Genomic DNA, 26,946 nt, shown 5'->3' with positions numbered 1-26,946 from the left:
CGGGCTGCCCGGGGAGGAGGCGGCAGTGGCGGCCGGTGCGGGTGGAGCCGTCATGGAGCTGGGGTGGCTGCTGTGGGGCACGGCCGTGCTGCTACTGCTCCACGTCCTCATGGAGCTCAGCCCCGCCGTCAACTTCGCGCTGCGCATCGGCTTCTACTGCCTGCTGTGCCTGGTGTCCTCGGCGCTGGCGGCCGCCGCCTGCCTGCTGGTCAACGGCGGCCGCACCGTCAAGAACATGAGGTGAGGGGGCACCGGGGGGGACGGGCGCTGGGGACAGCGGTGTCACCCCCCGCCGCTGCCCCGAGCCCCTGGGGTGGTGGCGGCCTCTGTCACATCCGTGGCAGCCGCAGCCCCGCGAGTCCCCTCTTGGCTCAGGGGGGGCTGTCCTGGCCCATGGCAGAGCCCTCGGGGAGCCACGTTTGGGGATGAAGTGCCTGGAAGGTGGTGGTGGGTGGCTCTTTTTGGGAAAGCCACGGGAGAGCAGTGTTTGTTGAGAGTGGCAGAGCACTGGAACAGGCTGCCCAGAGAGTGTGAGGAGTCTCCCTCTCTGGAGCCATTCCAAACCCACCCGTGCCTGTAGGTGACCCTGCCATGGCAGATTTAGATGATCTCCAGAAGGCCCTTTTTGATTGTAATGCCTGGGTGGTTGTGTTCGGGGTGTTTCCTGCCCCAGGAGCGGAGGCTGGCAGGCTGTGTGCCATGTGCTGCCAGGGCACAGCTCTCCTGCAGCTGCTGTCCGGCCCTGTGTCCCCTGACAGGACACACGTGGCTGTGGCCAAGGGGCTGCTCTCATCCAGCACCTCCTCTCCATGCCAAGGTACATTCTAAGGGCAGAGCAGGCACTTCTGCTGGCAGCACAGGACAGCTCATTTCCTGGTTTTGCTCTTCCCTAGGCAGCTTTTTACCTGTGCTGACTGTGTCCGTGCCAGGTTGTATGGATTCAGGGGAAAGGAGAGCCTTAAGACACATCCTTTCAGATCAAAGGTTGGCAGCATCTCAGCGGGTGGAGTTGGACTTTGCTTTGCAGTGTGGCTTTCACACATAGGACTCGGGGTGGAGGGAGTGGGCACAGGGCATTGATGTGCTGCCTTGAGGGCTCTGCCCTGCCCGTCCCAGCTGGTGCCGTGGCCCCAGGCACTGGGACCAGCAGTCTGCTCTGGGATCTCCAGCCTGCCTCTCTCTCCAGCTTTGGTTGCCTTGGCTCACTCTGGAGCAGCTTTCCAACACACAGCCAGCACTGCAGCTGGGAGAATTTATGATGTCAGTGATGGAAACGCTATCTTTTTATTTCCCCCAAAAAATAAACCATCTAAATTTTCTGTAGACTTCAAGGAATATTTGGGAACAAGAACTTATACTGGATAACTCCTCATGTTGAAACCTAGGGCTAAATTTTGGCCACAACTGCCCTTTTCCTGTAACTTAAGCCTGTTGTTTCCACATAGTGGCACTGGCTGGAGATCCTGGTGATGTATCCCAGCCCCTGGGAGGTCCGTGGCTGAGGTGGTCCAGTGAGTTCCTTATTTCTCCACCATCCCAGACTGCTTATTCCAGCTTGGGAAAGAGGGCTGGAGCAGAGCATGTGCTGGTGGACAGGCAGCGATAATGGTGTTGTTGCGTGGTGCAGAACACCCCGTTCTTGCTGTGCTGCTGGCTCCAGCGTCAAGCTGGTGTGACTTGGAAGAGGTTACCCAGGGTGTCTGATAGAGATAGAACTGTTTATCTCTGGTGAAACGTCTTGCAAGACCTTCCAATCTGGTAAGCAGACTTCAGTAGTCCTTGAAAATCAGAGTATCCTAAGCAAGCCTCTGTGGCTGGCCGTGGAGCAGAGCGTGTGAATCTGCGGGCTGCTGGCCTTCACACTCATTAGGGATGCACTGAAAAGTCACATTCCCGGTCATTTTTGTGCTCCTTGTGCCTGGCAATAAGTGCACTGGTTTTACAGCTCTCTGCAGCTGTGGCTGCTCCACGTCTGGATCATTGATTCCTGCAGAGAAGCCTCTTGTGGGGTCGGAGGGGACTTGGATCCATCCTTTAACCCTGTGGGTGACGTGGCCAGCCCAGCAGGGCTGCTGGTCACCCCATTCTTCTTTGCCTGCTCTGAGCTCTGCCCCTTTGCCTCTTTCAGTGGCTCATGCCTCACCTTGTGCAAGGAAAGGCTGGCTCCAGGCTGGCAGGAGGAAGCTGGATGGTTGCTCTTGAGTAATGTGTAACCAGCCTCTCTCGGCAGCCAGTGAGCACTGTGACTTCCAGAGCGATGACCTCTTTTTTGGTTGGCAGTCAGAAGGGAGGAGAAGTGTGATTTAGGTCACCCTGGTGGCCTGGCATCCCCCATGACCTCACTGGTTTGTGTCACCCTGCCTTTTCTCACCTGTAACCCCGTCTCTTCACCTGAACTGCCCCCCTGCAACCTTGGAGCGGGCTGTGGAGCTTGGGAACTCCGCATTCCATGCACCTCCCTGGGTGTGGCTCTTTGCAGCGAGTTGAAATGAGGACTGGTAGCAGTGTCACCTCGGGGCATTGGCCTGGCCCAAGCTCCAGTGTCACCGCGAGCTTGGGTGGTCTGCATGGGGGGATACCCCACAGAGATGTGAACCCTGCTGTGGGTAGGAGCAAGCTGGGGAAAGTCCTGTGGCTCAAGAGTTTGTGGAGACTTTCAGAGACCAGAAGCTGGAAGCTGCTGCCAAGCCAGGACGAGATGCTGTCCAGGTGCTCACCTCCCACCTGAGTGACAAGGATGCTTCTCAGGGGAATGGTGCTGCACAGTTCCCAAGCTGGACCCCGTGGTGGGGACAGAGCTGACACTGTCCCTCAGTCTCCTGCTGCAGGAAGGAAAGCTTCATCCCCTGTCTGCCAGGTGCCCCTGAGGCAGGACATCCAGGTGCTTGCTGGAGGGCAGGTCAGCTCTGGAATCAGCTCTAGGGATGAGCAGAGCCAAGCTGGTGGCTGTTCCTGGGAGCTTTGTTCACATGCAGGCTCTTCTGCCACCTGTCCTGATAAATGGCTGCTCCCCTGCCCAAAATAGCCCCTGTGTTCTGCCAGCTTCTGCTTGTGTCCTTTGGCCCAGTTGGAGGGTCCCCAAGTCCCCAGGTCAGGGGGTGGCATAGATGGGCCCTGCTCCCATGGGCTGACAAGGGCATGGAAATGTGCTGCAGTGTTGGCATGGCTGAGTGGAGCTGCTGGAGTCTCCCAGCTGGGAAAAGCTGGGAGCTCTGTCAGACCAGTAGTTCCACTGGGAAAGGGAACTGGCAGGCAAAAGCTTGAGGATGGCTTTGCTTGGGGGCACCCAGCCTCTGCCAAGCTGTGTGGGGAGCACCCTGTTTGCTGCTTGCATCTCTGCCTTGTTCAGGGAAGTGTTTCTCACCTTCACTCCCTGCCTTCCTTGGGCCCCTGTGAGGGAATGGCACCCCAGGTTTGTTTCTATCATTCAGCAGCATCTTCCAGCACTGCAAGGAACAGAACTGGCAGAGCCTTCCTTGGGTGTTGGGTGTGCTGGGGAGTGGCAGTTCCTGGCAGAATTGTTTGAGCAATTTGTGGTGCCCTGCTGAGTGCAGGAAGAAGAGCCTGGTAACACCAGCCCAGAACCATGGCACTGAACAGGGCAAATGAACAGCACTCCTGGAGGATGTGGTACCATGCAGGGCAGACACCTGGGTGGATCACAGGGCAAATAAGACCAGAGGTTCTCTGTCCCAGAGCTGCTCTTGTCTCCTTCTGCCCCTACTGGATGTAGCAGGCCCTGTCACCTCCCTGCCCTGCTGCTGACTGCTTTTCTCTTCTGCAGAATCATCAGAGCTTTTGTCAGGACCTTCAAGTATTTCTTTGGCTTGAGGTTTGAGGTGAAGGGACTGGAGAACTTCAAGGTGGAGGGCCCTGCTATCATTGTGTCCAACCATCAGAGCATCCTCGACATGATGGGTGAGGAACTGGTGGGAGGGGAGGGAAGATTTCTCCTGCTCACCATTGGGAGAAGTCCTGCTTGTACCTCCTGGACAAGCAGCCCCTGGTGCAGCTTCCCCATCAGTGCTGGTTGTGGGAAGGGTCTCCTGTCACTCTGACCAATCCCACACCTGTGTAGCCCCCCAGGTAATGCTTTCCTTGAGGTGCTGGCCCAGCATGTGTGTCAGTGGCCCTGCTGAGCTCTGTGGAGCTGGGGAATGAGCTGCCTCTGAGGGGTCCTGCTGTCACCTGCAGCCACCCTGCCCCACTAACTGCTGTGTGCCAAGCCTCCTGCTCTCAGAAGCCAGGAGACAAACAAGGTCCCCTGTCCTTGTCCCACCTGAGTGCAGGCAGGGGGAGTGACTGCTGGATCTTGCCCTCTGCCGTCCCATTAGGGCTGATGGAGGTCCTGCCCGACAACTGTGTCCAGGTGGGCAAGAAGGAGCTGATGTACATGGGCACCGTGGGGCTCATCATCTACCTCGGCGGCGTCATCTTCATCAACAGGAAGAGCACCAGCAGCGCCAAGATGGTGATGTCAGAGGTGGCCAAGACTATGGTGGCTGACAACGTGAGTGTCACTGTGGAGCTGGGTGGGGTGGCATGGGGGGACTGTGGCCCTCCTGGTGCTGGCTCACCCGGAGTTCCAGCTGCCTGCAGCTCTCGGCAGAGCTGGCTGGTGTCTCCCAGCACTGCAAGTGGATTTCTGGAGCAGAGCCTTGTCTCTCCATGTGCAGGTGAAGGTGTGGGTGTACCCAGAGGGCACGAGGAACTGCACTGGGGATTTGCTGCCGTTCAAGAAAGGAGCATTTCACCTCGCTGTCCAGGCACAGGTAATGGTGCTCTGCCCCCCCATGGGAACCCTGAGTGCTTTTGCAGTGGCGCTGCACGCTGGCCATGCAGTGTGTGGCTTGTTTGCTCTCAGGTGAGCTGTGTTCCCAGGTAACACCTGCTCAGGTAAGCCACCGTTAGGTGTCAGAAGTGCTGCCCAGCAGCAGCCAAGAGCCTTTTCCATTCCCTCTGGGGATAAGTGGCTGCAGACCGTGAAGAGCTGCCCTGTCCTCTCCTGCCCACCCCAGTCCTGGTGTCCCCTCTGGAGGGAGGAGTGTGAGGAACAGGCACACTTGATCCCTATCCCAGGCTTTCCTGGCAGCCTGGCAGGGCAGTGCCTGTGACCAGGGGTTCCTGGGGGCATGGCTGCAGCCCAGAGCTTGCTCCTGGCAGGGAGCCCACTGGGTGCTTTCCTGGGGAAACCCAAAGCTGTTGATTCATTTCTCAATCCCCCAGCTTGCAATAGCATAGTGGTGATTCAGGATTGTTAATTCTTGTGCTTTAGAGCAACATCTAGGCTTGCTCAGTGTGCAAATAGCTGCTGCCTCCCTCACAGCCATATAGCAGTTCTTGGTATGTCTTTTCTCTCCAAAATGACAGCATCCATGAGCAGTTAGTGAGGGAGCAGGCAAACAGCTTCAGCCAGCCAGAGCTGTCTCAGGAGCAGGGTGCTTGCCTGGGCAGGGTGCTGGGGCAGTGTGCCAGGGATGACTCGAAGCCTCAGGGAAAACTGGTTTCCCCAGGAGAGGTGTTACAGCAGGGATTTTGGGAAAGGGAAGAGGTGCCAGCTCTCTCGCTGGGTTCGTTTGGCCAAGTCCAGGGTGTAGCCTGTGTTGTAGCATCCCCATTCCTGCCTGGGTGATGCAGCCAAGGCAGAGCCTGGCAGCTCTGGGAGGAAAGGATGACATGGAAGTGCTCCCTGCCTCTGCTACACCCCCCTGAGTCACCGCCTGTAGATCCTGGCTGTGTTACCAGCACTGGAACAGCAACTCTGCCTGCCCTCCTGGCCCTGTGTCTGTCTGAAGCTTCCCCGGGAGCAATTGATAACAACTGGTGACTCCTTTTCTTAGAAACTGAAAGCAGAGCAGCTGCCCTGCCCCAGGCACGTGCCTGTACAGCAGGCAAGGCCTGTCAGAACAGGCATCCTGCAGTGTTTGTTTGCAGGACAGAAAATACCTGGGGTTTGAAGCCTCACTTGGGATGAGGAGCCCTAAAAGCCAGTGCTGAGCTGAGGCTGGAGTGGAACTTGGCCTTGTTTCCTTGAGTATCCCTGTGCCCTGCATTTCTGCGGAGTGGTTTTGATTCCATTTGACTCCTGCTTGTTCCAGCCTTTGGAAGTGGGTGTTGTTTGTGGGGCTGTGTGTGCCCTGTGTGTCTGAGAGCCAGGCCAGGCCAGCTTTGCTGTGGGGGATTCACTGCCTGTCTCTGGCCTGCCCTGAGCTGCTGAAGTGCCACTAACTCCTCTTTTTCTTCCTTTCCCCAAGGTCCCAGTGATCCCTGTGGTGTACTCCTCCTTCACCACCTTCTATAACCCAAAGACGAAGCTATTTACATCAGGTAACAAAGAGTCACTTGGAGACAGGGTTGCTGTTGTCCTGTGTGGAGATCTGGTTCACAAGGGTGTGGGAGAGAAGCAGAGCTGGTGTGAACAGGAGGAGCCCTGCTTGGGAGATGTTTGGAGGCAGTTCAAAGCACTTGGCACCAGAGCCTGGGCTGGGTTAACTCAGGAAAGGCTGTAATTAAATACACTGAGGGATGTTTTCATTAAAAATCAGTTACCACCTCTCCTGCTCTGGGCAGGCTCTGGCTGGAATGGCAGTTTGGGGCACAGGGGGATTATTGGGGGTGGCACAGTTGCTGGAGCTGGGATCTAACTCTGCCTGTGCTCCAGGGGTGGCTGCCTGAAGCCCTGGGAGGGGTTGAGGGCTGTGCTGGGGCTGTCCAGGGTGGGGAGCAGGGCAGAGAACAGAGCTCCTGTGGTGTGTGAGTTTCTTACAGGCTCCTCTCTTGTCCCCAGGCAAAATCAAGGTTGAGGTTCTGCCTCCAGTAGAGACCAAAGGGCTGACATCAGACGATGTCACGGAGCTCAGTGACAGATGCTTCAGCACCATGAGGGAGACCTTCTTCAGGCTGTCAGGCCGTCCAAGCCAGGCAAAGGACTCATCTTAGAGGCTTCTCCAGTGGTGTCACCGTGTGGTGGTGGCTCAAGGGACCTATCTGTTCTTGCCAAATACTGAAGGACCTTCTTATCTTCTGCAGTGATTTCTGACTCTGGGAACACCACGGACTGGCACACACAGGGTGTCAAGCCAGCACTAAGGTTCCCCTTTGAGTGGATTTCTCTTATGGGTTCACTTTCTCACTTTGAACTGTCTCCTTTTTCTGAATTTCTCAGGCATCAAACTTGTGCTACCAAAGGGCTCAATGACCAGAGAGGTGAGTTCCCCCAGCTCTTGCAGCTGGCACGGGGTGACAGCAAAAACCTGACTGGAGCCTGAGCTCTGCCTCAGCCCCTGTGTTCCTGCAGGCTCAGCTCGTGCTGGCCTGGCCCTGTGATGTCCCAGGTGGAAACCACCAGGCAGCAGTTAGTATCAGCACACCCTTGATGCTCAAACAGGGCTGAAAACTGTGTGAAAATCCAGATTTTGGCTTTACACCAGCGCTAGGAGTGTGGTGTCCTCACTGCCACCCACCAGTGGGACTCACGGGCCTGTCCCCTCGAGATGCCCTTGTGGCACAACAGCATCACGTTGGGTAACTGCTGCCAGTTCCCTGCCGTGGTGGTGGCTCAGCCTGGTCACATCCCGGTGCCTGCAGTGCCCCTTACGGAGGCAAAGGGCTCTGTCGGGCTCGTTTTGTCACTTGTCATGGTCAGCACTGACCGAAAGATGGTGCCTGTCCCGCGTCTCTACCGATCTGCAAGGCGGAGCTGCCGCTCTCCGAGGCCTGTAAAATCCCTGCAGAGCCACAGGGTGGGCGAGCTGCAGCTGGAACGGGGCTGGGAAGGCTTGGAAGGCTTCACCTCCCTCTTTGGGGGACATAAACCCCTTTCCCAGTCAGATAAAAGGGGTTCCCCTGTGGGTGATGGACCAACAGAGCTCCTGGATCCCTCACCGGGAGCTGTGGAATGTAGATGCCCTCGGAGGCTGGGTCAGGTCCATGGTCCCTGTAGCTTTAGCTCTCCTGTTCATGGCACAGGGGGACCTTGGGACAAGCCACCTGGGGCTACTCAGGTAACCAGCACAGCCAGCTCCTGCAGCCTGTGTTGGTGGAGTTGTGTTTGTCCAGCATTTTGGGGCCAAAGCCTCAGCTGGGAAAGGCAGGGAGCTCCCTGGAAGGAGCCCTTGGGCCGAGCTGGTGCTGGCAGGGGCTTTGTTGAAGGGGCCTTACAGTACAGACTCAGGGCATGGGAAGGGTCGGGGTGGGAGGATGGGAACCAAACCAGCACTTTGTGAGAGTGGCAGATAAAAGGGCTGTCATGGAGGGTACACCCTCCCCTGGGAGGGCTCCTGGGGAAAGGAACCATGTCTGACTCCTCCTGGGAGGAGAGAGCGGTGCCTCTGTGTGCACTTGTCTGCTGTTCACTTTTAATTGGGCAAAGAATGTCATGTGCTTTACAAAAAAAAAAGGAAGAAATTCCACCTTTTGGTTATTTAAATAAAGGAGCCTCCTGGTCTTGTGTGGGGGCGGAGGGAGGAGGATGTGGGGTGCTGAGCCCTCAGCTCTTGCAGGGGGTGGGTTTGGTGATGGAGGGGCAGTGGGGGTCCCTGTCCCCACCCTGCTGCCCAGGCAGGAGGGCTGTGCTTCACCCAGCCTCCCTGGTCAGGCACCATCCCAGCTCCTGGGCTCCTGGAGAGCAGAACAGGAGCTGCAGGGATGGGCACCCACTCCTGTACCCAGCTCTGCGGTACCTCTGCAGGGACCACCTGCCCCTGCTGTGACACCTGGCTTGGGGCTGCAGGGACTTGTCCCCACCTTCTCCATGTGACAGCAAGCACAGGGAGTGTGGGGAGGCAGCTGCCCTGCCCGGGCCAGGCCTGTGCTCTGCAGGGCAGACAGCACAGCCAGCCCTGGGACATGTTAGCCCAGGATAATGCTAAGGAAAAGCCAGGTGAAGCTGAACACCCCCTAGTTCACACACAGCCAGTCTGGCACAGCCAGGCACTCATGGCACGAGGTAAGGCATTTATTTGCTGCCTCTCCAGCAGGGAGAGGGCTCAGAGTCTGGTTTGGAAGGAGCTGCGTGACCTTTGGTGAGGTGAACTCAAAGAGAGAACAATGGAGGTGCTGATGGGAACCCAGCCTTCTCCTGCCACCCTGTGCCTTCCTGGAGATGGAGTGGCTTCATCCCAGCCTGGGGCTGGAGAGGGAGGTAAGAGCTGTGCGTGCACTCAGCTTGCTCCAGGTCCTCAGGTGCTCTGCTAGAGTTCATTCTTGCAGGAACCTGGGAAGATGGGAAACAAAAATAAATTCAGCAACATCATTAGCCTGGCTTTGGTTTGTGTCTTTCCCAGGCAGAGTGAGACTGACCTTAACCTCTGGGAATGTCACCCACACTTGCTGCTTTCCCTCTGCCAAACAACCCCAGGCTGGCTCCCCCACACTCAGGAGTGTCACTCTCACCTCTCTGGCATGTCACAGTCTGTGCCTGGCCCCTGTGCACAATGTCCCCAAACCCAGTCACAGTCTGTGCTGGATCAGGGGTAGTTCAGACTTAGAGGGGCCAAAATGGTTATGGCTTAAAGAGCTCTGACCTGGTGCCTTTGCTGATGGTTTAAAGAAGAGAAAATGGGTTTTCTGGTCATTGCACACAGTCGGGAGTGCCATTGTAGGGTAGCACTCAGCTGGGAAATGCTCCACCGGGCACAGAACAGGGATGGCCGAGTTACTCCATGGGATGCCCTGTGAGCCTCAGGGCTTGCTGGAGTATGACAGGACACCTTTGTGTTCTACAGGGACTTGCAAGACCATGAAAAGAGACACAAACAGGTTTTGCTTGCTGGAACAGACTAGGCAGAAATTAATTTTGGGACTTTGGAGTCATCCCTTGGAATGAATCCACATTACCTTGTGATACTGCTCACATTCCTCTGTGCTGTCACTAATAATATGTGCAGGGCACTACTAGAAAACTCAGCCTGCTGGAAAGCTCAGTGGTTCTGGTAATTACCCCTTTCTGAGATGCTTTTTAAGTGTCTATTTGCAGCTATTTTGTCTTCAAACAAGTTCTTCGAATTCTTTTCTCTCTCAGCCATTACTGTAAGCACTGAACTGGGACTGGATATGCCCTGAACCAGTTTCTCCTGAGTCTTTCCAAGACTCAGCAAGCTGTTGTTGCACATCCCAGCCATGCCTGGTTTCTGGAATTATTTAATGGGGAAATGAGCTGTGAAGAGCTGCCTATCAAAATGAATTGTTTATGTGGTTGTGCTCTGCTTGGAGTCAAGGTGAGCACCACAGGGACCCGAGGGGATGCTGTCCCACTCTGTGCTGGGGACACCAGGCAGGACCCCCCACCTCCAGCCATTTCACACATGACAGCTCTCACTGGGGTCCCTTCCTCAGTTGCTACTTTGGAGACCCTCTCTGGTGCCCTTACTGGTCTGTAAGCTTCCAGAAGAAATGCCTAAAACTTCCCACGCTCGTAAATCTGCCAACTTCTGCATGCTCCCTAAACTTCCCTGATTGACTTTTTGGACTGTTAATTTCCTTCGCCTAAGGACCGAGTTACCAGGAAGGGACAGCAGCGGTGGGTGAGGTGCTGCCTGCCACACGTGATCTACTGCTCCCAGTGGCTCCCTCAGCTCTGCCCCACAGCCACGTTTCCATGTGCCAATCCTACAGTTTTTGGCTGCTACAAGGGCAGTCAGATGGTGCAGCCATAGAAATAGCTTTGAAATGAAGCTAATGGGCTGTTTGTGTTCATCCTTTATTAATTACAGGCTGCTGAGCTCGAGGCAGATCCAGATTAACAGTGGCATATGTGTTACTAATCTCGCTGGCCCACATCTGCTCCCCGTGGCCAGGGTGGCTGGAGGGAGATCCTCCACCCCTGCTTTTTCCAGGCACTTACAGGTCTCCAGCCGCTCCTCCAGGAAAGAGATCTGCTCGCTCAGGGAGTCGATCCTGTCCAACTGCTGGAGGGAGTGGGACAGGCGGCTGATGGGGTCTGCACCGACATCCTCTGGCGGCATGAGGTTGTGGAAGGGGGCCAGCACCAGCTGGAGCTTCTGCAGGGAGAAGGGGAGCTGTGAGCGCGTCCCCTGAGCCAGCAGGACCACCCAGGGGGATGCAGCACCCGCCAGGGAGGGCTTGCAGGGCTGTGGTTGTGTTCAAAGGGCTGTGGGCCTGGAAAAGCCACGGGGCGGGCGCTGCTGGCGGCGGGGAGCACAGCTGGGATTGCTGCTGGGATGTTAAAAATAGAGCCAGGGAGGAGGGAAACCCTGGCTGCAAACAGCCCCGGGTGGGAGCTGGGCTGAGCAGGAACAGGGCAGGGGGAAGTGCTGCAACTCACCTGCTCCAGCGCTTCTACTCTGCTCCTCAGGTCCTTCATTTCTTCCTTCATTTCACTGGAGGCACCTGAAAAAGTGACCAGGGGAATGTCAGGGAGTAAAAGCCCTTTGCTGAGGTGAGGTGGAAACTGCTGGGGAGAGAGACGTCACTGCAGGGCTCTGGCCAAGCTCTGCTGCTTTCCACCCCCAGGGTCTGCCCCCACTGGGATCATCCCCCAGGGCATCAGCTGGACCTGCTGGAATCTCATCCAGCTGCTAAAGGCACAGGCTGCTCCTGCTGCTGCAGCACCTGCAACGAAGTGGGGAGGGTTTCAGGCGGTGGCGTGATGATTAAAGGACAAGAGATCTGGCGGATCCTGGCCTTTTGTGCCCGTGCTGCCAAAAAACACCCAGCTCTGCCCTGTCCCGTGGTGGGCACAAGGGATTGTCCCCTCTGAGGGCCCTGGACAGGGGTAGAGGCAGGTGGGTCCCTGCTGTCCCGGATGTTTGCTGTGTGCTGCCCGTGCTGGCCACAGCGCATTATTACTCACGGTACGAGTTTGAAGTGTCACAGCGCGTACCAAAAGTAATAATGGGCCGTCACCAGCGGTGCCCGCCGCTCCTCGTGGCTCCGGACCTGCCCTGCGGGAGTGAGGATGATGACAGAGGGAACAGACACATCCCAGACACCTCCAGCCACAGCCAGGCCCTGTCACTGTCACAGACGGATTTGTGCTCGGGGGAAGTTGTTTGGGTGGGAGAAGCACTCCTGGGTCAGAGAGAATGAAGCTGAGGGGTTCTGGCTGCTGTCCCCTCTCCCATCTCCTGCCCCTGCTGCTCCAGCCTGCGATGTTGAGCATCACCCCAGCTCCCACGGAAGGCCCAGAGCAGCTGGTGCTCAATGTGGGGACAGGTTACCTGCTTGGCTGGGGGTGTCTGTCCCAGGCACTGGCACCAGGGGCTGGCACCCCTTGTCATCGGCAGCCAGGCTGAAGCCATCCCAGCAGGCGCAGTGGAAGCTCCCGGCTGTGTTGATGCAGAGCTGGCTGCACCCGTGGCTCTGGCTGGCACATTCATCCACGTCTGGAACACAGGAACAGCTCAGTGAGGATGGGGACAGGGTGAGGGCGCAGGTGGCTTAGGCACAGGGTGGCAATGGAACGCCAGTGAGTGCCCCCCGCGTGAGCTGGTGTTTGTGCCGGGCACAGCTCTGGGTGTCTCAGCACCACCGGTGCCCGGGACAGCCCTGGATAAACCTGGCCTAAGCTGGAGGGGGTCTGGCCTCCTCCCCTCCTTCTGCTCCCCCCACAACTGAGCCAGAAGCAAAAGCTGTGGTCAGAAACGTCCCAGCTCTGCCCAGGCGGGCGCAGGCAGCGCTCGGCTCTCATCCCGGATTTACAGCCGGGGTTTTGGTTCCAGCCAGCTGTGGCGAGGAGCTATCAGCCTTTCAAGTGTGTACAAAACCCAGTAACCTCTCCTGACACGGGGGAGTTGTTAAAGCTGTTCCCACAAAGCAGAAGGAGCTGAAGCGCTTCCCACGCCCAGGCGAATCTGTTTTAGGCAGTGGGAAAATCCTTTCCCCCGGAGCTGGAGCTGTCAGCGATGGGCTCAGCCCTGCCTGGCCCAGCACGGGTCAATGCCACACACTCCTCCTCTGCCTAATGGGAGGCTGGAAAGCTGGGAAAAGCTGGGAAATGCCGTGGCAGGGGTTTGCAGCACTGGTGTGCATCATGCTGCCCGATTTCCCTGTGCTGTGAGGAGCACCGGGCTGCTCCTGTGCTGGAGAGGAGCCTGGAGATCACCAGGCTTCTCCTCCACCCCCGGATATTTTTGGTTTAAGGATTTTCAGTCTCTGCAGTAAATGGGCGTTTTAGTTTACAGCAAGAGTTTACAAAGCCTGGGAGGGATGATCATGAACACAGGATCTCAGGCCGGCCCCACAAGGGCTCTGTGCTGCAGAGAGGCTTTTGCTGGCCTGCTCGCAGCTCTGCTCACACCGACCCAGCACAGAGCAGCAGGCAGAGAAAATGGGGGTGCCAGAGCTGCACAGGAGGGCTGGGAGCACTGAGGCAGCCAAAGGGAGGTCAGAACTCCCCTGGGAGCCACGCATCCCATCCTTTCCTGGAGTAGGTGTGCGCGTGTGCGCAGAGGGGCAGCACCAGACATGGCCCAAGGTCTGATAGGAGGCACAGCACTGGTCCCTGTCCCCACCGAGTAGGGCAGAGGACACCCAGAGCCCCATGGCAGCTGGGATGCTCCCAGGAGAAGCTCTCCCAGCAGCAGCAGGGCACGTGTGACACAGGCAGCAGGGACAGAGGGGATATGGCCAGTACCTGTCTGGCAGGCTCGGCCCATCCAGCCGGGTGGGCAGGAGCATCTCCCGGGGAAGGCGCAGCTCCCGCCGTTCTGGCACGGCTCCCAGCACAGAGCTGTGAGAGGAAACACCAGCACAGCATCACCCAGCAGCTCCGGGGGTGCCCAGCACCCTCCCTCCCAGCCTGGGTGTGTGCACACCCCAAAACACACCAGCCCCACACAATGGGGTTGAGTTGCCCAGGGGGAACAGGGCTCAGGATGGGTGGAAGGAAGAGGACCTGGAAAGAAGTTGAGGGGCCTGCAGGCAGCACAGATGGGAAGGAGGAGGGCAACAGGCGGCAGCAGCCCCTGGTGCCACGCTCTGAGCTCCTCTGGGGACAGACTGGCTGCTGCTGTGGTTTGCATTGGTTAACTCCTGAAAGCATTTCTCATCTGCTCCTTCTGATTTAGATGGAAAGGACATACTCGTTTTATTTATCTTCTGGTAACCATAAAGGTGAAAAGTGATCCCAAAGTAAAAAGGCCTAAGAGGCAGCAGAGAGAAAAGCTGGGAATTAATCAGATATTGAACCACATTTGGCTGTGATGCTAAAAAATTAATTCAGGGAGAATCCACCTGACAGGCAGAGGGTTGGTAAAGGAGAGATGTGGTGCTGGGGCCTCCTCCAGGGACATGGAGGGTCTGGGGATGGGCAGTGGCACCGGGGTGACCCAGCAGCTCCTCACCTCTGTTACAGCCGAGCGTGTGGCCGTTCGCTCTGCTCCAGCCAGGACAGCACGAGGCCGTGGGCTCAGGCAGCTGCCTGGACCTCTGCCTGTAGGCAACCCTGTAGATGGTCCTGCAAGGCAAGGATGGGCTGAGCTGGGTGCCCCAAACCCCTGTCCCGCTCCCACAGCAGCCCAGGGGACTCCAGGGGCTGGGATCCCCGTCCCTGTGGATCGAGCAGGATCTGTGCTGCCACAGCCCCCGTGGCACAGGCAGGTGGGCTCACCTGTAGGTGCTGCAGAGGCGGTGGCCCTGGCAGGTGGTGAGGTAGGGCTGGTACACGGGCTGCACGTGGGACTCGGCGTGGGCGCTCAGCCGGCTCGGCAGCCCCGCGGCGCACACCCTGCGGCTGAGCACAGAGCTGTCAGTCCCACAGCCAGGACACGGCCCGAGCACCCCTCTCTGCACACGGCTAGTGCACAGCAGTGGCTGATTGCCCCAGTGACCTGGAGAGCCACTTCAAGCTGTTTCAGATCAGTGACACAACTCTGGAGCACTGTGAGCTGTGCGGGCACTTCCTCCCCAGTCCCGGGGGAGCAGTCGGGACCCAGATTTAGGGATGATTTACTCGTTCTATTCATTGTCTCCCTTCCCCTAAAATCACTCACTTTCTGGGCCCATCTTTCCTTTCTGAGACTTTTGCATTCCTGAAACGGATGCCCCTGTGGTCACCAAGAAATTAATGATTTCACAGGAAGGGTCAGGCTCACCGCAAACAAAAAAGTAGAGGTTGGATAAAAGGCACTCCCCAGCCTTCCTAAGATAAGTGTTATCCAGGCAAAAACTTTCCCAAGGTTAACAGCTAAAGTGGTCTTGGTTAAACATCCTTTTTCTCAACGATTTCCAGCCCAAGCAGGTCAGTCCCACTGAGGAACCCATCTACTTGTCTCAGCCTCCCATCTAAATTAGAAACTAAAATAAAAAGCCTGGGAATTAGCATGGACATCAGATGGCTTCCATTAACTCCAGAAAACTCCTCTCAGCCCCATGATTAATGTTATAGAAGATGCAATTTTTAAATGTCAATTGTTTGCTTTGTAAAATTCAAAATAAAGTTGTAGCTGCAGCCTGTGCGTGTGAGCGAGGAATTCAGCTTGTGGTTTCAGTCCTGGACAGAATGTGAAAGGTTTGACGCCGGAGGAGCATTTCAGCATAAAAACAAACTTTGTAGAAAATGTGAGCTGTGTCTGGGGGCGGGTTTTGAGCTCCAGCTCCTCTCTGCTTGGGAAGAAACTGGGGCACTGAGCTCTGGGCTTCCTGAGACCCAGCAGGAGCTGAGCTGCTCCTGCCCAGGCTGTGCTGGGATCCAGGGAGTTCTCCCAGACCCACTTCCCAGAAAGGGAAAGGGGAATTGCTGGAGCTGCCACTCCTGGGCTTGCAGGACCATGGGCCCCAGCAGCATCCAGCAGAGCCCGGGGCTTTCCACACCTGTGTCCCTGGATGTCCATCAGAGCTGGGAGCTGCATCCTCCTCTGATTGAAACTTCATCCTCCAATGACAGCTTGTTCACAAGGCTTGATTTGTGTGCCAGCAGCATTTTACACACATTTTCATGAAGGATGTGCTTGCAAGAAACAGTAACAATTCCTGAGCAGCTCAGGGCCTGATGAGCTTTTGACTCTCCCAGACAAAAAGCCCAGAGTGTCTTTGTGTCCCTGCATGGAGTTAAACAGAGCTGGGAACTTTCCTCTGAGAGATTTTTTAGCTTCAGTGACAAAGCAAACAACCAGCAAAGGGCTGCTGAGCCCCGGTTGCCCTGGGAGAGCTTTTTCCATCTCCTCACTAGCCCAGAGAGCCACATAGGGCAGTTCCTCCCCCGGAGAGGATGTGCCTCACCCTGACGGGTGGAGGACACACCTGAGAGGTGCAGATAAAACGGGGCCTTACCCTGCCCGGGCAAAGCCCTCCGTGCCGGTGGTGCTGAGGATGAGGAGGAGTCCCCAGAGGAGGCAGAGGAGGCTCTGCATGTCCCGTCCCTCCCGCGGCACCACCGGGTCCCGCTCGTCCGTGGGATGTGCTGGCTGCTACTGCATGGCTTGTCCTTCAGAGGGGATCCCTGCAAGCAGGAGAGCAGCACTGTGAACATGAGGAAATTTCAGGAAAATATTCTTCACTGAAAGAGCAATTGGGCACTGGAATCATCTGCCCAGGGAGGGGGTGGAGTCACCGTCGCTGGATGTGTTTGAAAAAAGCCTGGCTGTGGCCCTCAGTGCCATGGTTTAGGTGATGAGGAGGTGTTGGGCCATAGGTTAGACTTGATGATCTCAAAGGTTTTTTCCAACCTCGTTCATTCTGTGATTGTGTGATTCTCTGAGGTGTTCCTCCCCAGCTGGTGACATCTGACAGAGCCATGGGACAAACCCCTGGCAAGGTGGGAGCTGCTCCAGGCACTAACCCACCTTGCCCCGCTCATCTCATCCCCGTGGCACAATAATAATTCAGGAATTATTCTTGATTTACCCCAGGGGGTGCCTGGAGATGCTCTCAGGGCATCAAAGGCTGCAGAGCTCTGTGTTGAGGGGCAGGGAAGGGACATATTTTGCCTGAAACTTGCTGCCAATTGCAGGCAGCGAGGGCAAAACAATGGCCTGTCATTTCTTAATGCACACAGCATTGTAAAGCTGCGTTTTCCCACCACACAACACACTGAAATCTGATCTTCTTCTCTTTAGGACACAAATTCGTGACAGAGAAAAGTGCTGTAAGGGCCATATGTGCCATCTGCAGAGTCAGTTCTGAGGCAAAAACCGAGAGGTTTTGATTTTCTAGCAGAGGACAAATACGAAACGAGGCTGAAGAGGGTCAGTAACAATATCCAATTTAAACAGCATCTCATTTAAACAAACCACTTGGCCTCCGGATGGCAGCAGCTGAAGGAGGAAGAAATAAAGGAACCCACCTTAAATATGCACCAGTTGAAGAAAGAATCAGCCCTTCTGACTAAACTTTCAGAAAGGGGGGGCAACACAACAAGAAATCTCCTTCTGAGACTGCAGATAATGGTGAGCTGCAAATCAATATTATAAAATCCCCAAGTGCTGTGGGGTGGGATTGGACTGCAGAGTTGCATTTTGATCCCCAAACTCCACTGGGATAAATCCCAACTCTGAGACAGGTTGGTACAAATAACCGTGGCAAATCTGCAGGCCCTGCAGGTCTCCAAGCCCTTCTCCAAAGCACTCAGGATCATCCTTTCCTTAGTACAGGTGAATCCAAGGTGGGGAGAGATGGAGATTCACATCTGGAGAGAAACCAGCCTGGTGCCTTCGTGCCCCTCAATACCAAATATCCTAGCAGATTTCCATGCAAGCCCAGCCCTGAGGATGGAAGGAGGATTTTGGTATTTTAAAGCCTGTAGTCCTCCATTCTCCTTCAAACACAGCCACGAGTTTAATTTCCTAATGATGAATTTATGGTACCTCCACCATCAGAAAAGCAAATCGTGCTTGTCCTACATGAAATTTTTTTCAAAAATAGTGGAGAAGATTTCCCTCTCTCCAGTCCTCCTGGAGACATTCCAAGGACACTGGCGCACAGACACACACCAGCTCCCCTTTGCTCCTCCAGCTTTTCCCAGGGCTGTATTGGGACACAAAACTTCCCTACAACCCCAGATCCCCAGGCTCTGAGTGCTGCTCCTGAAGTCTGTAAGTCAAACTCTGCCAACCGTCTCCATCCTCCCACAGGATTCCCGCGGCTGCCATGGGAGCTTTCGCTGTGGGGCCGGCAAGAAACAGAGGGCATGAGCCTAAAATACAGACAGTTTGTTTGTTCACTTTGAACTGGAGCAGCACTGCCCTACCTCGAGCGCTCAGAGAATCCCTCTGGGTCATAAAATTATGGTTGCTTCATGCCAGAAAAAGCTGTAAAAGTAGAAAATAAGATAGCCTAAACTTGTCTTTTTCATGGGTTGCAACCATGAGAATCAACCTCTTTAAAGCTGCTGAAGATCCCCCAACCTGTTGCCACCATCTATTCTATGCTTAGAACTTAAGGAAAACATTTTTTATGCTCACGGAAAAAAAGTACTTTTTTTGTCTCTGCCTTTCAAGCCTCTCAAATGAAGAGGTGAAGCCCCGTGGTCTGGCAAGTGAAATTATGTCTCAGGGGTCAGCAAAGCCTCCTTGGCTGGCCACGTGCTCCTGCGAGTCTGAGGGTCCCTCTCCCACCAGCCAGAACCATTCCCAAAATTCTCCTAAGTCTGCTCTTGCCTCAGCTGCCCCAGCACCCGAGGGAAACACACCCCACGGTGCAGGTGAGCAGCACTTTGTCCAGCTCTGCCTACGGAACCAGGACTAAAACTCCAGCTGACGGCAGCAGGAGGAATCGTGCTCTGGCTGCAAAGGGATGAGAGGATCCAGCCCCTGGCGAGGATGCGATGACCCTCCCGGGACCGCCGCGGCTGCACTTTTCCAGACAGCCTGGCCTGGTTCTGCAGGTGAAACCGCGGCTCCAAACCCGGCCTGTGCCCTCAGAACCAAACCCTCCCGGAGAGGGTCAGCCCCAGCCGCGGGGGGATGGATTCTCCCTCCCAGACACCTCCAACTGCTCCCTGCGCAGGCTGGGATGCGGTACCGCGGGGTGCGGGCGGGATGGAGCGGGACACGGGCACGGTGGCAGCGCGGAGGGGGCTGCGGCACTGGCCGGCGGGGCACGGGGACACGGGGGCTGCAGGGACAGCGTTACCATGCAGCGGGCTGCGGGGACAGGGTGCCCCGGGGGTAGGCAGGGACAGGGTGTCCCGAGGGGCTGCGGGGACGTGGGTGTCCCGAGGGGCTGCAGGGACAGGGTGTCCCGGGGGGCTGCGGGGACGTGGGTGCCCCGGGGGTAGGCAGGGACAGGGTGTCCCGAGGGGCTGCAGGGACACGGGTGTCCCGGGGGGCTGCGGGGACACGGGTGTCCCGAGGGGCTGCCGGACGCGGCGCGGCGGCGGCCAGCGCAGGGATGCTCCCCGCGGCCGCAGCAGCCCGAGCCCCGCTCCCGACCCAGCGCTGCCCCCGGGGCAGACGAAGCCCTCCCGCCGGCCCAGGGCCCCCCCCCGGCCGCCCCCCGCGCTGCGGTACCGAGCCCCGCTCCGCCGGCAGCCCCGTCCCCCGCCCCTGCCCGCCGGGGGATGCGGCCGGGCCCCCTCCGGCCGTGCCGAGCCCCGGGCGGCGCCCGCCGGGACTCACCGGTGGCGGTGGCGGAGCCGCGGAGTCGCCGCCGCGCCGCGGCCCCCCGCGCATTTCCTCCCCCGGCCCGAGCCGGTCCCTCCGCCCCGGCCCAATGAGCTCCCGGCGGGGAGGAAAGCGGAGCCTCCCGGCCGGGGGGAAGCGCCGGGGCCCGGGGATCTCCGCCTGCCCCCGCTCCGCCGGCCCCCGCCGGCCGCCACCTGCCCCCGGCTCTCCGGGAGGCGTGCGGGGACAGGGCAGCACCGCCGGAGGGACCGGGTCCCGCGGGGCAGTCATGCGGGGACAGGGCAGGACCCCCGAAAAGCCCAGCCCGGGGTGAGGGGACACGCTGGTGTTGTGTCCCAAATGTCGCTGCCGCACCGCCCCGATGGAGATAGGATTGCGGGAGACCCCCGCCCTGGGTGGATCTGCAGCCTTACCTGGTGACCCCCCGGCAGGATGAGCCCCCAGCCCCACAGCCCGGCCCCACGTGCCCCACGCTGCGAGGACACGCGGCCCCCCAATGGCCCAGCCCGCCTGGGTGGGCAGCGGATTAACAGCGAGAGATGCCGGCACAGCCCCGGCCCCTCGCCCAGGGGTGTTCAGACTCCCCGGGGGATGGTCCATCACCAGCGCAGTGGCCAGGGCAATTTAATTCTCTTTACTAAAAAATTACTGCCCAAATCCGCACTCCCCACCACGAGCACAGAGGAGTTTAGGGGGAGACACCACCTCTCCCTAGGTTAGAGACCTGCTCCAGCCCCTCCCGCTGTGCCCCGTTAATCCCCCTGAGCTCATTGCAACAGCCGAGTCCTGCAGGAGCCGGTGCTGAACCGCCAGGTTTCCAGCCAGCCCTAAAGGATGCTTAGGGAATTCCTTGGAAGGCCCCCCAGCTGCGGAGACCCCGAGAGACTCCCCGGGGTGACACGCAGGGCTCAGCTCCGGCCGCCCAACACCTGCCCCGGGACAGCTCAGGCAGCCTGATCCCAGCTGCCTACAGGCTTCTCCTTTTAAATGCCCAGTTATTTATCAAAGCAGCTCGGTTTGTGCCAAATTGCCACTTGTTTTGTCTACATTTTTGTCTGGAAAATTAGAGCACAGAGGGTTATTGTTTTTCCAATGACTTAGGCGCCTGCCCATGCACAGAACCATTCTTAAAGATAGCAGGGATCTGATGTGCAAATGAATGGCAGGATACAGCCCCCTGGGAATATTTGTTCCCATTAAGCTCTGTAAATTTTTTGGAAATCATGTAAGCATTTAAAGGAAATATTTACCAGTTCAACAATAATGGCTCCAAAAGAACAACTGAGATCACTGGCCCATCCCCTCTATTTCCTCAGGGATACGCTGGGGCTGCTGATGGAACTGGAGCTGTCTCGGGCCGTGCTGCACCCTCTGGGGAAGCTGTTGGGTGCTTGGGGCTCTCAGATGTAAAAGGAGCTTCGGTGGGATCCTCCTTGAGAAGGGAATGAGGGGAATCCTCTCTGGGAAGTGCTGGTGGAGACAGAGATCCGTCCCAACAGCAAGGAAAGGCTTGCTGGCGCTGGTGGAAGTGCAGCTCCATGTTACACAGCATCTCACACGGGTTTGTTCACCCTCTGGACCCATCCTACCTCTGGGGAATGACTTCAGCTCCCTTAACTTCATCAGCACAGGCAACTTCTCCCCAGAGCCTTGGAGGCACAGTAATTATCTCGTTATGCAGAGAGTGTCACCGGGTTTTTTCTGGTGTACGGGGGAGATGAACAGAGCCTGAATTATTGTCTAATAACTGCAAAATGCATGTGGAAGCCAAAGCTTCTCTGGGTGGCCATACTGAAAGCACAGGATCTCATTTTGCAGCAGAGACACTCACCTCATCCGCGGTGCTCCATCAGGTGTCCTGGGCAGGGATCCTTTCCTTGAGGAGCATCTTGGTTTCTTTCTGTGAGGACAGAAGAAGCCCAGTGTCACCCTCCCTTTGTCAGGCAGGCAGAGAGCAGTGACCCAGCCCTTGCCCACGATGGACCTGGTGTTCCCTGGACACTCCCAAAGATCCCCGCAGAGCGGGGTGGAGGATGAGAGCAGGGTGGTGGCCGCAGAGTCCCTGTGGCTCTGGCACTGCGCTCACACCGCTGGTGTGCCAGAGAGGCACAGACACTGTCACACCCGTGGCAGGGCATGAGGAAATCCATCCCCATCCCACACTGGGTGTTTTAGGAGCATCCTATGGCCCTGATCCTCCCTCACCTTGCTGTGATCCCAGTGGGAACCCAGGCAGACCCACGGTGCCTTTGCACCTTTTAGGGCTGAGCAAGTCGGGGGACGAGCAGGGGCTGAGCTGCTGAAGGGATTTGCTGGACAGGATCTATCCCCTCCAGTAGTTTTGCCAGTGCTCAAGGCTGGGATTTTCCAAGAACCCAGGAGAACAGGATGCACCTGGCACACTCTCCCAGGTGTAAATGAGCTCACCTCCCTGATTTGTGGTCCCATCTGCTGTTCCCCAACACTCTATTTTACCGTCACACTGCATTTTACCATTTACCCTCATTTAAGGACAAACATCCCTCACTGCCCAGGAAACCTTTGCCTGAATCCCTGGGATTCCAAGTGTGAATTTGATGGTGAGGAAGAGGATGGACCCATCCTTCAGCTCCTCACAGGACACCACCACCCAGCACAGGACCAAGCACGCTCCTTCCAGGGACTCCACTGGAGCCTCCTCAGCCATAGGCAGCTCCTCCCAAAGCGCACTGAGCATTTTAAAATTCTGCCGGTATTTTAACTGCAAAATGTTTCCTTTCCAGTTCCATTTATTGGGTCAAATCTTTGCTCAAGCAAGTGCCCGTGTCAGCTGCTAAAGAACTGCATACAGCCCATTAAAAGAGCATTTAATCCTCCGCTCTCAGGGAGGGTTCTGTGTCTTCTGTGCTAATATTCATTATGCTGGGAGGGAAATCCCCCAGGACAAGGCCTGGCAAAGTTCCCTTGGAAGCAGAGGAGTTATGCCAGTTCAGAGTGGGGGAAGATCAGATCTGTTGGTGCTGTTAATGTCGCTGTGATGAGCTCCTGACAAAGGCAGCAGGGGATTTTGGCTCCTGCCTGCACGGCCGCCTGAATTCAAAGTCCTCCCTTGCCCGATGTTTTACATTTTTCTCCCACAGCTTTCTCCTCTGCACACCAGAAGTGTACTCCCACAACATCCAATATTAATGCTTGTCTCCAGGCCAGCAGAGAAACGTTTCTGCCCAACCTCCCTCTTAGATTTAACAATGTCAAAACCTCCTTGTCTCCCACTGGTTTTACCACCAGCGTGAGCTGGGAGGGACGGTGAGTGCTGGCCTGGAGCAAGGCTCAGGCTGAGCACCAGGCTGGCTGTGCAGGTAAGATTTTCACCCACCTCCCTATTTCCTAGAGCCTGCCAAGCCAACTGCACCTGCCCAGGCATCCAAAATCCCCCTGAGAGCATCCATGGTGGATTGAGGGCTGGAGCTGAGGGCTGGAAGCACTTCCCTGTTTGATGAGAGAACTTGGAGGGTGTGAGGTATCTGGGGCTGGGGGCATGAAAAGGAAAGATTAACAGAGGAGAATTAATAAATCAGCACTTAAGTCCCACATGAGGAGCCTGCTCTGAAGAGAGCAGCACTTCCAGCCCCCTCACAGAAAACAGGACGTGCCCAGGCACACGAGCGCTCCCCAAACCGGGGCTGGAGGTGCTGGAGTGGCAGATGGATGGGGACACAGGCAGGACAGTGACACACATACAGATGCAAAACTTTTCAGCTCCCCACAAGCCGTGGCTGACCCCATACCTGCGGCGCACAATGGGCTCTCACTGGTCTCCGCGGGGGTCTGGCACAGAACTGGAAGCACTTGCTAAAGCAAGAGGGAATTTTTGGTGCTTCTCAACCAAAAAAAAAAAAAAAAAAAAAAGGAAAAAAGGAAAAAAGAAAAAAAGAGGAATGGCTTTTGCTGTTCTAGGACAAATTCTTCCTCTCAGGCTTTTCATGAAGCTGTTTGTAAACTTTACCCTTCAGTTTCAGCTTTGGAGCAGCCCCTGTTCTGCAGAGCTCTGTGAGGAAAATGACCTCCCCCTATTCTACTCTGGCCCATATTGTTCTCAGCTGCGTCAGCTGCACACCAGTTATCTCAGTGGAAATCTAGAGGAGTCCACTGATGGCAGTGGGATAAAACCAGGTCAAACCAAGAAAAGGACTTGACCCATAACTCTCGCTCTGCTGTCACCAGTGGCTCAGGACTCTGCATATTAAAACCGAGACCTGAGCCTCACAAAGTGATTTTTTTTTGGCCTGAGTAAGGACTTCACAAGCATTAATTGTCTCAGGACCGGTGTGTTGTGACTTCAGGTGCCCATGGGGACAGCCAGCAGTGGAGCTGGAGCTGTGCAAAAGCAAATGCAGGAACAGGGCACCATCCCATAGCCAGCTTTATTTTCCCTTACACACACACTTGAATTTTTATTTACATGTAGAGGAGGCAGCAATGGCTACAGTGTAAAAACGGGGAAATGATTCATCCCACCTAGGAATAAACTGAATTTTGTGGCTTTCTGTGAAATTTCCCTGCCAAAACATTTGCAGTGGTCCCCCATCCCACTTTCCCAGTGAATCAGCACATGGGAAGTGTGGTGGGATAGCTGGGAGCTGTGGGACGGCTCAGCCCCTTCCCCATTCCAGGGAACAGCTCAACAGAGAGCCTTTCACACAAGGAATTTTTTCTCTGATTATCCTCCTCTTCCAGGAGAAAATCTCCAGCTCCAGGAACCTGCCCTAGGTTGTGGGCAGGACGGGGATCCGGGGGCTCACTTTGGGAGAGAGGAAAGAACAGTTCTGATCCCCCCCCTTCTCCTTGCAGAGACACTTTTGTTTCCCTGTCTGGTCTGGGACCTCTTCCCCGGTGTTTCTCCCAGCCCTCCTGCTGCTGCTGGGACTGTGGGGCAGGCTCGTTTACCCCAATTTGTTGCAGTTTGTAAATCTGCCTACCCCGGGCCAGCCGCATCTGCAGCAGCAGAGCCTGGGAAAGGGCTCAGATGAGCCTCCGGACCAGATTCAATTTCGCTTCCTTACCTCCAGGGAAACTTGGGAGAGCTGGTAGTGGAACGGCAGAGAGGGGGGAGTAGCTCCATCGGCAGATCACAGGGAAGAACAGTGAGAATCTGCCGGGGCAGATCCGTGTTTTCCACTGCTGCCCAGAGGTGGATTTTTGAGGATGCTCCAGCTCCAGCCACAACGGCCTTCCACAGCCTCCCAAGCACTGCCAGACCTTCCCAATCCAGCTTGAAATTAATTTAATCACTGACAAAGCCTTGTTGTTTCTTTCTGTATTTGAGCCTCTGCTCAGTGAGTTGATTCCATAAATGTTGCACCCTGGGAAAAAATGTGCTGCATTATTTCCACCGAGAGCCCTTCACTGGCGTGGTTCTGCTCCGTATTCCTGCACAGCCAGACAGTGCCTGGGCATCCCAGCTATTCCTTTATCCCAAAACACCCTGGAAAGCCTCCTGCCTACGCTGTGCAACATCACAGATCAGGACAGCAAGACCCACAGGAAAACAGCATGAAAATCACCCAGCTCCGTGGTTATAAATCTGGGAGGCTCTGCTGAGCTCCTGGTGTGCCCACCCAGCCCGACCCAGGCTCGGCTGGCAGTCAGGACAAGCCTTGGTGGGACAGCCAGGACAGTCCCTGCCCACATCCCTGTCCTGCCCCATATCCCACCCGGGGCTGGGGATGAGTTGGGCAGCGCAGTGAGGAGAGCAGAGGGCTGGGAGAACAGGGGGGAGGATGGGGATGTCTCAGAGGTATCCAGAGAAGAGGCAGAGGGAAAAGGGAGGGAGTTACAGAAAGAAAAGAGATTAGCTAAGAATTTCCAGCTATCTCACAGGAATTCGTGCAAGTGTTTACAGCCTCTGCATGCACAGGAGGTAAAATTTACCCGCTGGCTTCTCCTCCCCGCGAAAACAGCCCGAGTGCCAGTGGGGTGACTTAAAAATAACAGCGCTGGAGGCCGGGCTCTGCTCAGAGCAAAGCCGAGCTGGAGACTCAGCTCAGCACGTGGCTGGCAGCGGATCCAGCCTCGCCGGGAGCAGGTGGAGGCTGCCTCACACACCCCTGCGTGCTCCAAGGGATGCTTTACACCCCTGTTCACTCCGTGCTGGCTGTTCGACCGTCCCCAAGGCTCCCACCAGCACGAGGGAGGGGCAAAACCCACTCAGAGCTCGCAAGGATGCGCTTCTAATGCCCGCAGTGCCAGCTTCCCATCCCATCCCATCCCATCCCATCCCATCCCATCCCATCCCATCCCATCCCATCCCATCCCATCCCATCCCATCCCCGCTGTGGCTCTGTGGTACCTTGGGTGCCCCGCTGCCCCCGCCGTGCCGGGAGCAGCCCCGCCGTGCTCCCTGGTGGCTCTCGATGGCCATCCCTGCCCAGCCACCCCGGGTCCAGCGGCCCCGGACACGGTCCCAGTGGCCCCGGCATGGCCGGCCGCCGGCCGCGCACAGGCAGGAGATGGCTGCTGAGGTGGAAGGGCGGCTTTTTATGCTTTTCTTCCTGTATAAATCAGGCCGGGGATGGACAATCCCAGACAGGACTTCCTGTGTGTGTTGTGAGCTGATAACGGGCGCCGCGAGGAGAACAAACACGGCCGCCCCGAGGGGGAGAGGGGGCCACGGGGCGGGACCCCCACACGGAGCCCACCGGGGGACGAACACGGGGGGCTGACACGGAGAGGAGGCAGCCACGAGTCCCTGGGGACACGGGGAGGGCCAGGGCTGCTCGCCCAGGCTCCCTCCCGAACCTCGCACCAGGCCTGAGATGGGTGGGACCCGCCACCCTCCCGCCTCACCGGGGCACCTTTTGGCAGCTCCCACTGCAGCCACCTCTCATTCCCCCTCAAAGGGGGACACTGGGGACCCCCACAGCGCCAGGGACCTGTGCCAAGCAGGGCAGGGCTGGTGGCCATCTCCTCAAGAGGGGCCATGTTGACGTTGACCACCAGTGGAGCACCTTCTGGGGTATTTGTGACCCACTGAAATTTGGGTTACAAGACTGTGCTCAGGTTATTGTCACCCCTGTCACACTGTGCCTGTGCTGGGAAAGAGAGAGGTGCATGGTTTGGGCCACTAAACCTGCAGGACATCACCTGACAAAGGTGCTCTCTTCAGAGCCAGGCAGCAGAGAAGCGTGGAAACAATTGTCCTGGATGCCCTAATTTTCAAACCCATTCTGGTGCAAAACTGATTGGATTTCAAATTTAATCTCTGTGTGTGTGTGACCTCAGTTCTGGGCGACCAAAGCAGGAACAATACAGTTTTTAATGGGATTTTGGTACTTCAATCCAGGCTGAAAACAGAGGCATCTTGGAGCACGAGGGCTGTGGCAGTGGCAATTATTTTTCAACTCTCCAGACCCCACAGCAGCCTGTGGGTTCTGCTGGCACGGATTTA

At 56.7% G+C, this 26,946-nt stretch overlaps 2 protein-coding genes across 12 annotated transcripts; one reads left to right on the top strand and one right to left on the bottom strand.

Moving 5' to 3' along the window:
• On the top strand, window positions 1-10,020 carry AGPAT2 (1-acylglycerol-3-phosphate O-acyltransferase 2). The gene is made up of 6 exons (XM_048325452.1): window positions 1-240; window positions 3,785-3,918; window positions 4,335-4,510; window positions 4,677-4,772; window positions 6,255-6,327; window positions 6,788-10,020. Exons 1-6 carry the CDS (start codon window positions 53-55, stop codon window positions 6,937-6,939), a joined length of 819 nt encoding a protein of 272 aa, XP_048181409.1. The 5' UTR covers window positions 1-52; the 3' UTR covers window positions 6,940-10,020.
• On the bottom strand, window positions 8,936-26,010 carry EGFL7 (EGF like domain multiple 7). Of its 11 annotated transcripts, XM_048325444.1 has the most exons (12): window positions 25,849-26,009; window positions 21,352-21,420; window positions 21,110-21,221; window positions 20,771-20,990; window positions 16,231-16,399; window positions 14,570-14,692; window positions 14,304-14,416; window positions 13,595-13,690; window positions 12,180-12,344; window positions 11,285-11,349; window positions 10,844-11,000; window positions 8,936-9,214 (listed from the first exon to the last, which is right to left on the bottom strand). In XM_048325444.1, exons 5-12 carry the CDS (start codon window positions 16,308-16,310, stop codon window positions 9,192-9,194), a joined length of 822 nt encoding a protein of 273 aa, XP_048181401.1. In that variant the 5' UTR covers window positions 16,311-16,399; window positions 20,771-20,990; window positions 21,110-21,221; window positions 21,352-21,420; window positions 25,849-26,009; the 3' UTR covers window positions 8,936-9,191. The 11 variants fall into 11 exon arrangements, with proteins under 11 accessions (XP_048181401.1, XP_048181404.1, XP_048181400.1 ...); XM_048325447.1 differs by lacking the exon at window positions 20,771-20,990; XM_048325443.1 differs by lacking the exon at window positions 25,849-26,009 and adding an exon at window positions 23,288-23,376 and having other exon boundaries at window positions 20,771-21,221.
• Between the last annotated feature and the right edge of the window lie 936 nt (window positions 26,011-26,946).

The sequence above is a fragment of the Corvus hawaiiensis genome, chromosome 21 (genome assembly GCF_020740725.1).
Source record: "Corvus hawaiiensis isolate bCorHaw1 chromosome 21, bCorHaw1.pri.cur, whole genome shotgun sequence".
Taxonomy (NCBI): Eukaryota; Metazoa; Chordata; class Aves; order Passeriformes; family Corvidae; genus Corvus; species Corvus hawaiiensis.
The sequence above is the reverse complement of the archived record's forward strand: the minus strand, read 5'-3'. Positions and strand labels throughout refer to the sequence as shown.